This window comes from Nuphar pumila, chromosome 15, assembly GCF_984573655.1.
Source record: "Nuphar pumila chromosome 15, dmNupPumi1.hap1.1, whole genome shotgun sequence".
Lineage (NCBI taxonomy): Eukaryota > Viridiplantae > Streptophyta > Magnoliopsida > Nymphaeales > Nymphaeaceae > Nuphar > Nuphar pumila.
This window is the reverse complement of record NC_143263.1, coordinates 11,088,417-11,106,426: the sequence shown is the minus strand read 5'-3', so window position 1 is coordinate 11,106,426 and position 18,010 is coordinate 11,088,417. Positions and strand designations below refer to the sequence as shown.

The 18,010-nt window shown below is 39.0% G+C and overlaps 1 protein-coding gene across 1 annotated transcript; it reads left to right on the top strand.

Moving 5' to 3' along the window:
- Positions 1–10,571: 10,571 nt before the first annotated feature.
- Positions 10,572–15,807, top strand: LOC149814475 (protein EARLY RESPONSIVE TO DEHYDRATION 15-like). Its single transcript, XM_089989687.1, has 3 exons — positions 10,572–10,665; positions 13,475–13,877; positions 15,517–15,807. Exons 2-3 carry the CDS (start codon positions 13,535–13,537, stop codon positions 15,654–15,656), a joined length of 483 nt encoding a protein of 160 aa, XP_089845813.1. The 5' UTR covers positions 10,572–10,665; positions 13,475–13,534; the 3' UTR covers positions 15,657–15,807.
- The last annotated feature ends 2,203 nt before the right edge of the window (positions 15,808–18,010 follow it).

The following is an 18,010-nucleotide window of genomic DNA, read 5'->3' as shown; positions in this document are numbered from 1 at the left end:
TAATCCGTCGCTAAGTAGCGACAGATTAGGGACAGAAAAATTCCCTCGCTAATTCCGTCGCTAATTTTCGTCCCACCTGAGGCGCGAAATTTTCCCTTCCTCCGTTTAAAATTTTTCCTCCATTTGTTTTTCCCTCCCGTTCGATTTAAACCATCCCCACTTGAGGCACTTCTCAGGACGCCAGAAGCCCCGTTGACGACACGCACAAAGAGTCGATCCCCACCTATGGAGAAGTCGCAGATGGAGCCGCCGTGGCTTCGCTGGAGCCGAGACGTCAAGGGGGCGACAAAGAGTAGGCTGCTGTTGGGGAGCCACTGGAGCCTGCCGGAGTCGAAGAGAGTAGCGACGAAGAGGAGGCTGCTGTTGGGGAGCCAATCGAGCCTGCCGGAGTCGCGAAGAGCCTGTCGGAGTCGCCAAGATGTTGTAATCGTTGCTTCTCCCCCTGTAGCTCGCGAAGATCCGTGCGGAGTCGCAGCTGAAGGTGAGCGCCCCTGTCATGAAGCTCTTCGGCTGGTTCTCATGGCAAACCTGGAACTTGAAGAGGAGCTCCCCTCAGATCCGCACAGAGTCGCAGTTTGTCGGAATGCACCGGTTCTGTGCAAAAAAAATTGCTCCTTGCCGGAGAACGCGCCGGCAGCGAGCAATTTTTTTTAATTTTTTTTTTAAATTTTAACGACGGATTAGTGATGAATATTATCCATCGCTAATTTAAAATAGCGAAGGACTCACGATGGATCATATCTGTCGCAAATTAGCGACGGACTTAGCGGCGGATAAGTTCTGGCACTACTTAGTGTCAAAAAATTTACGATGAAAGTTTTCCGTCGCTAAACTGTTTAGCGACGGATTAACGACGAATTTAGGTCATCGCTAATCCACAGGTTTCTTGTAGTGCCAGTTCTAGCGGAGGGTCGACCCGTTGACACCCCTAGATCAACCTACTTTGAACTGTCACGGTGGTGGTGCACTAATCTCTTCTTGATAAGTCAGAAGGTGATCTTGCTTGGTTGAGTAAACAATGGCAATGCTTGTGATTGTGGTTGCTGCTCTATGAGTTTATACTGTCTTGATAGTTATTGTTTTGTGGAAATGAATTCCTCTTTTCTATCACCATTTAATTTTTGAGTTTCGTCATTGCTTCATTGTGCCACAATATTTTTGGTCGTGGAAGGATGCTGATAAGTTCTGAGGATCTTGCAGTATATTATTTGGTAGCTGAACCAATTGTTCAACATGTTCTGCATCTGGTGCATTGCTAATAATTTTTCATTAATGAGCTTAAATAGTATGATTTAGGCTGAAAATAGATCAATATCATGATTGAAAAGTGATCTGTTCCAAGAGTCTCATCTGATTCACATTAAGTGTGCGATTGTATCTGCCTTGAATCTTTTGGCCAATGATTCAGCTATATTGGACGATACAGATAAGTGAATCATTGGGTATCGGCCAAAAAATAAAACAAAATGTAACACATGTTAAAACCATTAAAATAATATTAAATTTTTTAAAAAAAATAGTTTTTTTTATGTTTATTAAAATTATAGCCGATTCAGGGGTGATGTGTATCAATTTTCTGCTGATACTGTACATATCAGCCAATAAAGATACAGGCCGATAAGCATAAGCACCGATACTGACAACATCCAGTCATAGCCTAGATGAGCAACTACTTAGTTGTAGCATTTTTTAAGGTTAGTGAAATATGAGAGAAGTACAAGTGATTGAGATTGCCAGATGTGATTGTTTGCACTTCTTTTCATTACTTTCTCAAGTTTCTTCATTCTCACGTGTGACTAAAACGATGGGGGCTCCCAGTTTGTCTGGTAGGAACAGCTAGTGCTAACTGGTAGGGGTCCGCCTAACCCCAGCTAGACTCTCAAAAAAAAAAAACTGTGACGAAGACAAACATTCCCTTGGTCACAGTATTGACCTTGTGTCCAACATTCACAGCTTCTACTTTCTCAACTCTAATTATTGATTCCTACCAAAGCAAGCAAACAACAACAATAACTAGGCCTTCATCCCAAAACAATTGGGGTCGGCCATATGAACCAAAAAAGAAAATCATTCTAGGTCTTCCACATGAATCATTCTCCTCCAATCATTTCTATCTAATGTCATGTCCTCGATGAGGTTCAAAGCATTCAGATCCTTTCCTATCATCTTCATCCAAGTCTTCATAGGCCTACCCCAACCTTTTTTAACTAATATATTGATTCCTACCAAAGCAAGCATGACCAAGGTATTAGATTTTCACCAGAAAGGGGCAAATTTGAAGTGTGACCCAGTGCCCAGGCAAAAAAATCTGGCTTAAGCAAGGGTTCCTCATCATCAAAAATAGTTGTGCAATGTGTTACTAATTTGCAAATTCTGAAACTATGGAGTTTTTGTAGGCAAACTGAGGGATGACCTATGTGGAATTTGAACCCAAGAACCATTGGTTATGTTAGTGTGACATTAACCATCCAGCTATCTCATTTGACCACCACCAAGATGGTATCCCATGTGGTGAGTGGAGTCCTGTTTCTAGCTGAAGGCCCAAGATCGAATCCCTCTGCCACATGGGGGCGGCTGTTGTTCTGGTAAGGGTCCGCCTAACCCCAGCTTGCCTTTCCAAAAAAAAATTGCTCTCTCTAAAATGTGTCTGCCAACCAATGGTCAATGCAATTTCCCAAATGACATCCTTTAATGCCAAGTTTCCAGTGCTGCATCTGCTTTTGCTAGAAGCCCAATATAGATAAGAGGATGAGAGCATGACTTTGTTTTCCAATTTTGTTTGGACAAATCTGCTACACAATCGTCATCCTTGGTGGATAGAATTCCCCTTGGAAATTTTCTCTAGCAGCCGGCTTCGGCACAACCAAGTTCAATCAATCCAGGACTATGCCATGTAGAATCCTTAACAAATAGGGTTGAAAACGGTTTGAATTTTGGATAAAAAATATAATGGGGGTTCGGTTCGGTTCGGTTCGGTTTGGATCCCGGACAGCCAAAATTTGCAAAATCACCATCCCATATCCGAACCATTTGCAGCACTATTATCAAGCCATTTTTTTCTTTTATTTTTTATAAAAAAGAAGAGAAACCTCTCTTCAGTTACCAGCCTTGTTTTGGTGTTTGTGGAGTAAAAAATCCATGAATACTTTCATTTTCCACTGGAGTTGGGTTTAACATTGCAGCAATGGAAACACATCGAGCTGGTAACGTCCTTCAACCTGAACACCTTAAGCAGACCTACTTAGCAAGGTATGCAGTACAAATGTGCACTCAAAACAAACTCCACACAGCTCAACCAGGGGTTCCAATGGAACTACTTTATCTTTTGGTAGCAAGAAAGCTAGTTCTAAAAGCATACTGTTTTTTTTTTAAAGGCAAGATGGGGTTAGGCAGACCCTATCAGTTATACAACTATACAATTGAGTTTTGAACCTGCAACGTCTCAACACAAGGCGACCTGCACTAGCTGCTCCTACCAGACAAACTGAGCTCCCGTTGGTTCTAAATGCATATTTGGGTACATGTCGCATGTGGAACTTACTGTATTCTATTCTAGTTGTATAAATTATCAAGCAAGGTATTCCCCACTATGATCAGGCTTTCAAAGCTGTTGAAATATGGTCATGTACACCATATAAAGGGATGGCAAATGAGACAAGTTGCTCTTGAGCCTGCTTCTTCAACCCATTTAAAGCTTGTAAAGTGAGCTTGGTGAGCTAAGTCATAACAACTTATAATGCATATATGAGCCCAGATTGCACAAGGGGTATTTTGCTCGGCTCAACTCAGCTCCCATGTATATATAGTGTGCTTAATGAAATATGCTTAACGATATACGTTTTTAATGAGTTTTTCAGGTTTTTTTGTTTTATTTTTAAATTTTGACTATACAAATGTGATCTATGTACTTGATTTTATAAGGATCAGCTCTTGAAGTGTTCGATTCTGATGCATGGATGAGTTTTTATAAGGTTCAAAAAATCAACGGTCCAAAATCTTTGTAAATTTTTTTAGGCTTCAAATATCAGTTTTTTCATTGAAAACACATGATCCGTGTGGATCCCTCATAAATCTACCGTGCCCAACACAATTATGGGGTTAAAAATGTGAAAAAAAAACACTGAAAGATCATAAAAGCCCATTAAACACATATTAAGCATATTTAAGCACCTACCCATTTCTGATTTTCTTTATATATATATATATATATATATATATATATATATATATATATATATATATATAGAGAGAGAGAGAGAGAGAGAGAGAGAGAGAGCAATGGGTATGTACTAAATGAAACGTGCTAAATGGATTTTTCAGATCTTTTCATGTTTTTTTTTGCAATTTTGACTCCATAAATGTGTTGGGCATGGTCGATCTACGACGAATCCATACCTGTATCATGTGTTTTCAATGACAAAAATGATATTTAGAACATAAAAAATTTACAAAGATTTAATTTGGACCGTTGATTTTTTTTTTTGAACCTTATAAAAACCCCACCCACGTGTCGGAACCAAATACTTCAAGCGCTGATCATTCTAAAAGCGAGTACATAGATCACATCTTTACTGTCGGAATTTAAAAATAAAACAAAAAAAAAATGCTACTCGGCTGCATCCTACCAGATGGTACCCGATTGCTTGGGACCCTCAATTTTTTATGCTTTTTCATAATTTCGACCTTAAAGTTCAGCATGATTGATTTACTATAAAATGATACTTTGATCATTTGATTCTGATGCATGGATAGGTTTTTATAAGGTTCAAAAATCAACGGTTTACAATCTTTATAAATTTTTGAGACTTCAAATACCATTTTTTCATCCAAAATGCAAGATCCAAGTATCAATTTCTAGTAAATCAATCTTGGTGAACACATATGTAACGTAAGAACTTTAAAAAAAATACTAAAAAAATTCTTAATGGGTAGGGTTGGTACGTTTGCTATCTACTAAGTTTTCATTTCTCTCTATATATAGAGAGAGAGAAAGGTGTAGCAGCATCTGCCTTTAGGTGCAAACACTAACATGTATGCACGATAAACTTTGCACATTCTTTTGGTTGTTAAAATGACCTTTAGCTGTGATCAATGCCCGCTAAAGACTTTTTCCATCATCCACGATGGATGACCCTCGTGCATCGATTACTGTATGCACCAAAGGCCATATGCAATTACGTCCTTTTTTTCTCTCTCTCTTTATATATATATATAGTGAGCGGTAGCTACACAACCTTTAGGTGCGTGGCTACCAGCGCAATCATATTGGTCGTCTATCGCGGTTTTGATGGATGGCCAGCACAAAAAATGATCAATAATGCTTTTAAATAGTGTTTTTCGCTTTTTAAGCTTTAGTGATGCTCAAAAGCATCGGTAAAACACTTAAAAGACACATACATCCTTTTTTTTAAAAAGTGTTTTAACGACGCTCTGAAAGTGCTTCTAAAGCCTAAAAAGCAAAAAAAACTCGCTTTTTATCAAGTTTTTCATGTTTTTTGCATTGGCCGTCCATCAAGGCCACGATAGATGGTCAAAATTCTTCGCTGGTAGCTAGGGGCGTAGCTAGGATTCATGTGAGGGGGGGGGGGGCAAACAGGGCTGTAGCAAAAAAAAATTATTTGTGCGATAGTTGGGGGTTTCGGTGGCAGCACCCCCGAAAAAAAAATTGAGATAAAATAAAAAATGGCTACAATTATTAATAAAAATCTATTTCATGTGGACAAATCAAACTATTTGCTGCAGTCAGGGTTGGGCTAGGACTGGGCTGAGCTAAAAAATGGATAAAAATCTATTTCATATGGAATCAGGGCTGGTGTAGGACTGGGCTTTTAAAAAAAAAAAAAATAACTGTTTCGGGAGGTCCTGCCCCCCCCCCCCCCCTAGCTACGCCTTTGCTGGTAGCTATGCACCTAATGGTTGCGCAGCTACCATATATATATATATATATATATATATATATATATATATATATATATATATATATATATATATATATATATATATATATATATATATATATATATATATATAATGGTAGCTGCGCAAGGATTCAGCACAAGTGCAGGTTCACCTTTAACATGCCGAGCCCAAACAACCTGAACTCAGCTCTTTTACCAGCATGTTGGGGCTGGTAAACGAGCTGAACAGCAGGCGTTTAAGCTTGGCTCGTTTCTTGTGTTTAGCAAGCTTGAGCTCATAAAAAGTCTGAGCTAAGTAAATTGAGTTTGAGCAAGATCATTTACAAAAAAATAAAAATTATTTTTTTAAAGTTAAAAACAATAGAATTTGAACCTTAAACCTATTAAGCCAAGCGCATACTAGCTCATTTAGAAAATAAATAATTTTTTTCAAACTTGTAATTAAGCAACACGATTTGAACTCTCTAAACTTATTGCTTGTTTGTCAAACACTCACCCATCTTTATTTTATAATAAAATATATTTATTTTTAACAAATAATCATATATGATTCAAGCAAAGATGAACATTGGTTGTTCATGCTCGACCTTGTCGAGCCTATTTCACGAGTTCGTATGAACACTTTACAAGCCTAACATGACCACATCCAAGTGCGGTTAATCTCAGTTTCCCAACCCTACTTGTATAGGATGCCATAATCATAGTTGTCTAACCTAGTCAACTCGTGACTAACCCAAGTTAGCTCGGATCGGGCCCTAATTAACCGAGTTAAACAAACCATATGACTCAATTAGGACCAAACTCAGCCGAGTCAATTTTTTGACTGGCCAAGTCAGTCAAGAATCACCCTAGTCTTACTTTTTTTTTTTCATGAGATGCATTTCTATTCAAGGTTTTGTTAATTTAATTAAACCACTAACTAAAAGCATTTAAACCCTTCAAATTTTTCAAAGCTGAATTTGAAAAGGTAACACTTTTCAAAGCTAGGTTTTCTTGAAAATATTTTATATTCTAGGTTTTGCTAAACATGGACGAGAAGACCACCGAACTGGTAGCCCATGTGGTAAGCGGGGTCCTGTGCCACGCTGAAGGCCCAGGTTCGAATCCCTCTGTCACATGGGGCTTAAAAAATATCTGGTAGGGTCAGACTAACCCCAGCTTGCCTATAAAAAAAACATGGATGATAAGAACTTTATTATCATTTTCTGAAGAGAGAGAAAGACACACAGATAGAAAGAGAGAGAGTTAAATGATAATAAAAAGATCGAGATCTTAATAAAAATAGAATTATTTTAATGCATACTAAATAACTCTCATGCAATTAATTATCTATGTTTTTTTTTAATTTATATCATAAATATCTTAAGTAAATTTATATTTTGTCAAATATATCACCATATTTGGCAAATATCATGTTATTGTAAATTTAAAATAATGAATTAACATATTTTATTTTTTCTCTCATATTTTGAAAATATTACCAATATTTGTCACCATAAATATTTTAAGTTGCGTGTATTATTATATGTAATAAATCACACTAATATATTAATTTAAAATTTCTTGTACTATAAAAATTATATTATATATTTTAATAAATTAAATAAAAAACCTTAACTCACTCTAATCACCGAATTGACTCGTTCGAGTCACCGAATCGCATACGTCCGATAAGATACCGAGTCCCAATAATGCCAACCATATAGAACACAATAATGAACTTCAAAGCTTGTTTTTTAATATCCATATTAAGATGTATTTTATATATTGGCAAACAATTTTAGCACCTACTGAATGACAAGGTGACACACGTCCACATCTTCCAGGAAAAAAAATTGACATAAAAGACTCAGTCTACTTTCACATGATTTGACATACGAATATTGATGCCTTCAATAACAGTTGGCAACCATGAGCTTATAGTTAATAATGAAATAATTGTGTCGAACAAATAAGTCATTTCTACATCCAACATCAAGGGTCCACTTTGGTTGAGAGGAAGGAAAAATTTGATTCCATGACATAGAGATCAGTTTGAAAAATTAGACCTTATTGTTGTTGCTTGTAGCCAACAAAACTTTTTTTTTTTAATATTTTTAACTCCCTTGCTTATTACAGCCCTTTAATTTCGATTAATTTGGTATAATTAGTAGCATGGCATGATCTACCTTGGGAGAAGTGGATTTGGGGAAAATGAGGTCTGCCCCGCCTTGCCTTGTTTGGACCGGGGATAAAGGACATGAAACGGGGATAGAGGTTAAAATCAAAACATGTGCGAGGATAGAGGCGGGGATAAACTTACACTTTTCTTCGCCATGTCCTGTCCTCGTCTGCAATTCCCGCCTTGTCCCATCACGCCCCATCTCTGATCCTTCTTTAGGAATGGTAGTAGATTGAGGAAAAATGGGATCCCACCCTGCCTCGCCTCGTTTGGACTAGGGATGGAGCTTAAAATCAAAACCTGTGCGGGGATGGAGGGCAGGATTTTATGACGGGGTGGGGGTGGAGACCTTGTCCCCTGCCCTCTCCCGGATCCACCGTCATCCCTAGATCTACCTTGACTTTTGGATTATACTTTAAACAATATATATATATATATATATATATACATATATATATATATATACATATATATATATATATATATATATATATATATATTTGCAATAGATGGAAAATCTTGGATAAAACTAATTTATCCCCAAGGGTTATGTTTATTGTACCTAAATCAACTTAGCAAAACTCACTTTTTCATGTTTCTTTTTGGTAAGTCCAACTTTATAGATGTGATCTATATGCTCTATTTAGTATGAAGGGGCTTTTGCATCGCATTAATCCAATATGTGCATAGGTTTCTTCGGTAACAATAAGTGCTATAAACTTTTTTAATACAAAAAATATATATTTTTTCATCGAGAAAACAGGTGGTCAATTCCTATTAAACTGATCATGTTCAACGCTTCTCTGAGGTTAAGTCAAAACAACTTGCATCGTGAGATTTCAACTAAATTATAGGCACAATTGATTGTAGCAAATATATGTGTGTGACCTCTAAAAAGATATTGGGTAGTTTCAAGACCACCAAAATTTTAGTCTAAACATTATGATGGTGCGACCTAACCATTCAACTCTCTTATTCCACAGCCTGACTTCTTCAACTTAGACAACAAAACTAATTGGCAAATAAAAACCTCATCTTACACTATCAACACTCGACAACAGTGAACTTTTTTTGTATATTTAAAGGCAGGAAAATGAATTCATATTGAACATTAAAGATAATTTGTGCATACATTTTTGTAAGGGTACTATATGACCAGCAGGGTGGTTGTGAAAGCCTTCTGATGAAGGTGCTAGATCAAACCTCGTCAGCGGTGGATCCAAGATTTTGCTTAAAGAGGGGCAAAAAAATTTCAAAAGCTTAAACAGGGGCAAAAAAAAAATCAAAATTTTGCTTAAAGGGGAGCAGAAATTTTTCAAAAAACTAAAAGAGGGCAAAAAAAATTCCAAATTCTGCTTAAAGGGGGCAAAAAAATTTCAAAACCTTGCCTTTCTTTTCTTTTATTTTTATTTGTTTTATTTATTTTCAAAACTTTAGGAGCGCCTCAAGCCCCTCCTCATCCCCCGAACCTCATTAGTGTTTGGGTGAGTATGTAGCTTAGGGATGGCAGTGGACCGGGGGAGAATGGGCCCCCTCCCCGCCTCGCCCCGTTTGGACCGGGGATGAAGGGCATGAAACGGGGATGGAGGCGGTAGGGGTGGCAATCGGGTCGGGTTGGCGGGTCAGCATACCTCAACCCGAACCTGACCCATTTATTAAACGGGTCGACTGTGGCAAACACGAACTCGACCCGTTTATTAAATGGGTAACCCGACACGACCCCCGATTAATAAACTGGTTGGGTCGGGTAAACAGGTTGGCGGGTTGGGTTGACAGGTTGACCCGCCCGCCTAACCTGTTTATTAAACGGGTCATCCGGGTTGGCATACTCTTAACACGAACCTGACCCGTTTAATAAATGGGTTAGGCGGGTCAGTCCGTTTATTAAACAGGTTTGTTTTTGCCCAACCCGAACCCGCCTAAGAGGCGGGTTGTGTCAGGTTTTGCCACCCCTTGGAGGCGGGGCTGAAGGTTAAAATCTATCCCCATGCAGGATGAAGGTTAAAATATATTAGTTAAGAAAAGAAACTTTTGGTGACTAGTTAAAAGTTGCCCTATTTTATTTTATGTTTTCATAAACCAAACCTTATATCTTTATAGTTTATTTAGCGAGTTTTTCTTTGACAATTTTTAAAGAAATTAAAAAAAATTTGCTGCACGTATTGCATCTTTTTTTTTTCCAAGGGCCTGATTTCCTCAAAATAAGCCCGACATATCAATTAGTCGGATAAAACTTAGAAATCAAGCTCCCCTATGTCAACGCTGCCAGTTCTACAAGTTAGAGCTTGCAAAAGGGCTTTTTTGAGAGAAACCCTCATCAACATTGAAGGTGGCACTAGAATGCCAAAGGGCTTGATTGCCAAACTCATCCCGTGGTTTTTACCAATGTATCATTTAGGTAGCATAACGCGTCGGCAGTAGTTGAACCGGAAGCAGCCGGTCACTAGGGCTTACCTCGTGCCTATAAATACCTGAAATTTGCTCGTCTCCGCCTCCAAAACGCGTAGTCTGTGGGTTAGAGAGAGATAGAGTGGTCAAATTCCGGAGAAAATTTTTCCTTCCAGAGGACACCCTAACGCCAGAAAGGTAAACATCTCTCTCTCTCTCTCTTCATCTTCCTCCGCGTTGGAAAGGAAGAAATTCACGAAATTCTTGTTTACAAGTACCAAGAGTATGTGTTTGACGTTTAATTCTCTAGCTACTACTACGTGGATTGCCTGTGAGGAATCCTGAAGGGTATTTTCGTCATTACGTGCGAGTTTCTTGCAGATTTTGCGCTCATCTGCATCTTCCGAGATATCAGATTTCGTTTCTCCGTGTTTTTTGTTCATTTCTGTTTGTCTTGGCGATGATTCATGGTTTCTGTAATTTCTTTCGTGAATTTTGATGTGTATTGAGAGATCGAGGAAGTTCTTTCCTTTATGTTCTGTTACAGTATTTTCTGTTTATCTTCCTCCTTTCTGGAGAATTTTTTTCTTTTTCTTTTTGAGAAGCTCTTTTCTTCTTTTTCTCGTTTGGCGTAGATCGGGAGGAGCAAATTTTTTCCTGAACCCGTTCGTTGATCTTTCGGTTATTTCCTGAACTAGTCCTGATTGGAGATTTAATTAAATTTCTCCGGATTTGTTGTCTCCTGATTAGACGTTTTCCATACTCCCTAATTCCTAAGGATCGATCCCGATTCTTACAATTCTTAGAAATAATCCGATGGAATAATAAGTATACAAACAAACAATTAAAGGAAGATCTCCCTCTCTCAGAAATGATTTATGTTTAACTTAGAAATAAATTTTCTAGTTTTGTTTATACTTCTTTTACATTTTTCTTTTTCTACGTTTTTTTTTTGCGTGAATTACATAATTGAACATTATCTATTTTACGATTTTTCGCGTTTTTGCTTTCCAAGGGAAAAAACGAAACAGGGAAAAAAGTAAGGAAAAAAAATGATTTTCCCCTAGGGAAAAAGAAGTCGTGCGTGATTCGCATCTTTCTGCTCGAGAGCACTAACGCACCGATTCACTCCCCGGCAGGAAAGGTTTCATAAATCCGCGGCAATTTCTTTGCACCGGCGCGGTTGCTCAGTGATTGTGGTCAATACGGCAAATCCACGAGTTTTCGTGAGACCCGTGAAACCCGTGCCTGTCTTTGTTCAATTGCCGTGAAGAGTCGTCCGGACGTATGGACTTGAATTTTTGGTTGGTCAGGAATCAGGATCCTTTGGCCGGATCGGACGTGGAATCCAGGGTCCTTCCTGACTAAAAAGTCTCGGGTTGACCCGGTGCAGTCGTACACCACCGAACCCATCATGGTCATCAATTGGGTGAGACCTAGAATGTAACCCAAGACTCAAGCCTGCTGGATCAAGTAATCAAAGCTACCAATAATCACACCGGGTTGCCCAAGCTGTAGCCGGGGCCTGGGGTTAAGGTGCTGAGCCCTTCATCCCAGGTTCAATTCCCGCTGGGTGTGCAGGTGCCTTTAACTGGTGGGCTCTGTAAGGGCTCAAGTGTTGGTGACCCCACCCGGGGTTTACCTCGCAGGAATGTGAGCCCATTAAGTGACCCGGTTCTCAGTAAGGGTTCCTTATTATTAAAAAAAAAACTACCAACAATCAAAGCAGTCACTTTCAAAATAATTACGAATGTAGTAATGGATTACATTAAATTGAAAGAGAAGAACGGGCCCATTAAGTGACCCGGTTCTCAGTAAGGGTTCTTTCGTCATCAAAAAATATTACAAACGACTTATTCAATAATGAATAGACTTAAGATCCAAGCACCAATCCAAAAACCAAGGTTCCAAGCAAAACAGGCTTACAAGAAACCTGGTTTTATCAGCGTTTCACTGGCTTTTGTTACAAAAGCAAGGGTGTTTTTGGCATCACAAAATGTGAAGATTTTTTTTTTGGTCTTCATTTTCTTTTTTATAGCCGAAAAAGTAGGGCTTTTGGTAAAGTACTTGTCTGAAAGGGGGAGTTCACACTGTTTTACTTCAATTTTCTTTTCCCTTAAACAAAAAAAAAACTATTTCTTCACGATTTGCAGCATGACATAATAGAACTTGAATTCTGATTCTTATGCCACACTATCACTAGTTGAACAGGAAATCCCATTATCTTGACTTTAGGGAAAGTGCCTTCATATGGTAATCTTACACAGTGGTCTTTGGGGACCCTTTTTTGTCTTTTTGCCTCACAGACTCGGCTGCTACGAGAGGGAATTGTTTTGCTTGACGACTCATCATACCCACTTTCCAACCCACCTAGCGTAAGCCTTTTGTCGTTTTTGAAGAAATCATAACCTCAGTAAACCAGTAATTATAGTGTATTCCCTAGCCTTCATTGGCGTAAAGCTAGGCTACTTGGAGTCGCTGGTTCTACAGTTTTTATAATTACAGTGTTTCAAGGAAATCAAGCCGATATTGTCAGCCTCATCATGATGTTCGACATGTTAAATCTCTCTCTCATGATATCTTAGCTTTATGACTTTCTTTTGTGAATATTTTAATTATTTCATAAATTCTACTCCTGTAACTGTAGATTCTATATAAAAGGGTCTGACGGTGACAAAATATTCGACCTGCACCTGCACATGGGTGTTGCATAATGCATATTATATATTTATATCTCCTATTTATTTATCAAGTCTTTATTTTTTCCAACATCAGCTTTATCGTAAAGTCTTTATTTTTTTCCAATACTAGTACGCCTTTAGCTTAAGAAAAAGGATTGGAAGGAAGTTGCCTTTAAATGCTGTGTCATTCACCCATGTGGTGTTTCATAATTTGTTTTGTTTTTTCCTTTTTCTTGAAATAAAATTGCTAGCCATATACCACGGAGCAGCATGGACTACACTGCATCTTTTATTCTCTCATGTAAAAAAACTCGTTTGTTGGGCAGGCTTCCAAACCACAAAACTGAATAGTAGTTGGTTGATGAAAAGATAGGAAACGCACCCATATGGCAGCAGCACCAGGAGTCATCAGGTCCTCACTGAACCCGAACGCAGCTCCTTTCATCCCCTCATCCTTCCAACGAGTGGAGGACTTCTCGCCCGAGTGGTGGGAGCTTGTGAAGACATCGACGTGGTTTCGGGACTACTGGGTCGACCAGCATCAGGAGACAGTCGATGGTGGCAGCAACGGCGAGGAGGAAGATGACATAGTGGCTCTTTTGCCGGAAACTTTCGAGGTAGAAGAGTTCCCTGATCTTCTAGAGGAAGCGGCACTGTTTCATCCTGGGATGCAGAAGAATCTCAGTAGCCAAATTGGTGGTGGTCTTAAACAAGAAAAACTGCGTTCGGGTAATTTCCTCTTCTTCCTGAATCCTGTTTGAAGTTCAGAAAATAAGTTCTTATTTTTGTTTACTGCCACTCGTGAAGCTGTGAAGTTTTTCTGTCCAATCTCTCCTCTTTTTAGAAACAACCTGATTCTGTAAGAATGACCGCATGGCATGATAGAACTTGGTTTTTAAGTTCGATTATGGTCACCGTATCATTGATATTTTCCTTTATTAATAAGGTTTTTAATCTGAACCATCATGTTCCAATGCCATTTTCTCTTCTTTTCACTAGTTGCTCATACGCCAGCCTTGCCATTGAATCTGTATAATATCTTGTTTTCATGGAAATTATTTATTTAGTGTTTGTTTGGCGTGGCAAAATTCATGACTCATTTTTCTACTGATGGAACAAACTTTGGATTAGGAAGAAGCCTTGAGGTTCATGAACTGTGTCACACCCCCTGCATTCCAAACATGGCCTATGCCTTGCCCCACATTTGTGAAGGGGAGGGCTCTCCCTGGATGGACCATTTTCAACAGGCTCTTACCTGCTTATCCCCTCTTTAAATCAACACAGCTACGCGAGAAGCAGGATAAGGAAACGTATTGGGGAGCTTGAAAAAATATTCTTCACATAGAGCCTTTTTTCAAGCATGGGAGAGGATGGGACGTGATAGTACCCAACCATGAGCAGCTGCACCACAGCTGTCCATCATGAGCATGAGAGAGGTGGGACCATGATAGGCTATGATGCAGTTTGCATACATTGTGCAGCATCTGCAGGTTGGAATTTTGTGGTTGGACGGTTAGAGAGAGCATTGGAAAGATCTGAGTTTTCCTGGTTCAATATATACTGGAGCCCTCAGCAGGATTCTAACTCAAAACCTCTTGGTTGAGATAGAGTGCTTCATAACACCGAACCATCATATTGAGTCTTCCATGCAGAGTGAATTTCTCTGAATTCAGTTACTGCATATAGAGAGAGAAAAACTCTGTAAATAAACAACAGCAGTGCTTTCCTGCTGGCAAAAAGAGCACATCATATACATAGGATGTTGCCAATGAGACAGTAAGGCTGCTTTTAAAAAAAAAAAAAAGTGAAATGCAATCAATTGGGGACACTATTTTTTGTCCTTTTGGTATTATTGCTATCCATTTCAGATGTTGATATATTCATAGTTATGATATTTTTTCCTACTTTTTTTTCGTGTGGGCCTGACCATGGGTTTGTTCTTTTGCAACCCCCTATGGGAAAAAATGATGATGGATATATATATATAGGAAAAATGGTAGGTGCATGATCACTTTAGAATCGTGACCTAAACGAACTCTTGCGGAGCGTCCATCGCGCGCTTGTTCAGCTGAAGAAGACTAAGACCTTTAGTGGCAACTTTTGTTCCACTAAAGCCCTTGTTCGGTGGAACATGCACGGAGTGTTCATCACACGCACGATGGCATGAGTTCGTTTTAGTCATGTAAGAAAGTGATCATGCACCTGCTCCTTACTATACTATATATATATATATATATATATATATATATATATATATATATATAGAGAGAGAGAGAGAGAGAGAGAGAGAGGTTATCTTCTGCAAGCTTCCTTTATCGATACATTATACTATTATAGTGAGCATTTTGGTGCTTAATTGTGTTGACAGACATAGGAGAGAGCTTGGGGCTGAAATCTCCAAGGGAAGCATCATGGTCTGCGATGGAGCGGTCCAAGTATTGGGAGAAACCGATACAGTGCGTCAGCCCCAAGACTCCCACTCGCAGGATCATTCAGCAGCCACGATGATCACTTTCAGCAAAGCAGAAAAGCAAGGGGCCACTTGGAATGTTAATCACTTTAACTCTTTTGTCTCTCTCTCTCTCTCTCTCTCTCTCTCTCTCTTTGAACTTTTTTTCTTCTTTTTTGGATAAAAATCCTTAAAATTCTTAGATGGTCAGATGTCTCTCGCTAGCTGTCTCTGTTAGGTTCAAAATATGGTGAATATCGTTACGCTTTCTCTCCCCCAACTGAAGTACATGTTGATGCACGGTCTCTCTCTCTCTCTCTCTCTCTCTCTCTCTCTCTCTCTCTCTCTCTCAAGCATGACTCCTTATCATGCATATATTTTCGGTCACCATAGATCCATTTATCAAAGCGATACTTTCGTCCGCGCACACACATATCCGTTCATCAAAAAATAATTGGATTCAAGTTCGGTATTAAGTTTTGCATTCAAACCTGAACCTGAATCCCACTAAAAACCGGGGCGATTAAGTGTAAATATCGGGTTTTAAGTTAGTTGGATCCGGGTTCAATTTTATCTTTTTTTTCATCTGACTCCGAATCCGATTGAGTTGGACTTGGTAATGCCTAGATCCGACCCTGCTTCAATCGGTTTACATCCCTACACACACCAAGCACATACGTACAGACTGCTAAAGGAATCAAGCTTTTGGTCTTCAAGCTCGGCTTATTTTTGTGGTCGACTCAATCAGAGCTCGAGATCATGACAAATCTGAGCTAAATGACTGAGCTTGAGCTGGCTCGTTTATGAAAAAAATAGTTCATTGTTTTGAAAGCTGTAAGAATTTGAACTGTAAACCTATTGATCTGAGACCAAGCTGGCTTATTTACAAAAAGAAAAAAATACCATTATTTTAAAGTCGGATGCAATAAGATTTGTACTTTAAATCTTTGATTTCAAGACAAACATTTCCAACTATTTATTATATACTATTTTATGTGAAATAAAATGTCTGTTACTGAAATATAAACAAACCCAGCGATATAAGCACCTGGTGTTAGTGTTCGGTTTGCGAGCGAAGCCTATTTTATGAGTTTGAATGAGCTCTTTACAAGTCAAGCATGAGCTGAACCACGAGCGCTTCATCTCGTTAAATGTGTCATGAATACATTGCTCAGATTAATGGGAAGCGGATCAGGTCATGCTGAACATGAGCGTTTTTGCTCATGCTGACATCATGGCCATCCGATTTGCATTTTAAAAAGTTCAAAAGTCAACAAAACCACGTGGCATTCATCCAAAATTCAAACAGACGGCCACGATGTCCGCATGAGCAAAAACGCTCATGTTCAGCATGACCTGATCTGCGCCCAGATTAATGTGAGGTTTTCATGGCAACCTTTCTAGCTTGCATACTAGCTTGTCAAATTGCCAGCAATGCTGGTTGACGGAGTCTCAATCTTTCTAGTCATTCAAGTTTGAGAAACTCTTTCAACAACCAAAAAGGATCCAGTCCTTTAACATAGGATGGGTTCCATCCTATGTAGATCCTAGCCGTCCAGCTGAAGCATCTGGATGGTTAGGATTAGTCCACATCCAGATGAAGATGTGGACCAATCCTAGCCGATTGGATGGCTAGGATTGAATGTAGGATGGAACCCATCCTATGTCAAAGGACTGGATCCGTACCCTTCATAAACATCTGGCTATGTGATTGGATACCCTAAAGGCGTATTTCATCAAAATAATTGGTTTAATCGAATGCAAGAATTAGTTCGTAATCGACCCAAACCAGCATAGGCCACATGCTGTTAATTCAGATCTCGGACTTCACTGGTATCAGAACCGATCTGCAAGAGGAAGGAGGCCCATATTATTGCCCTTGAAGGACCACGCAAATAACTTTTCCAAAGACAAATAGAACATCAATCCAATTAGCCTACACCAACAATGGTTTGGCACTGCTATTTGATACCCCATCATTGACTGCCGTAATTTGGCATCACCAACCTGACTTATAATCACTTGTTGGTCTTAATTAAAATCGGTATAGCATGACCAGCCTCATGAAAGCAGCAATAGTGATAGAGTAATTGGCTTTGGATATTTCTTGGGTTAAGTCGCTATGTTGTTGATCCCCATGGGAACCACCTCTCTGCATGGAAAATTCTGGCTACACATTTCATAGGAGCAGTGGGCCTTTTCTGGGATAGGCATGTCTGGTAATTTAGCATGAGATTCAGACTCGTGCAAATGAGAGAATGAATCTCATTGGCATTGGCTAACCATGCATTACTCTCGTTTGCAAAGGCAAATGAAAGCCATGTTTTCTTTGGTCATAGGTGGAGATGAACAATCACAGCTGAGAAAGTAGCAGTGATTGTTGGTCACTAGTCACAAGGCTAATCTTGTGGCC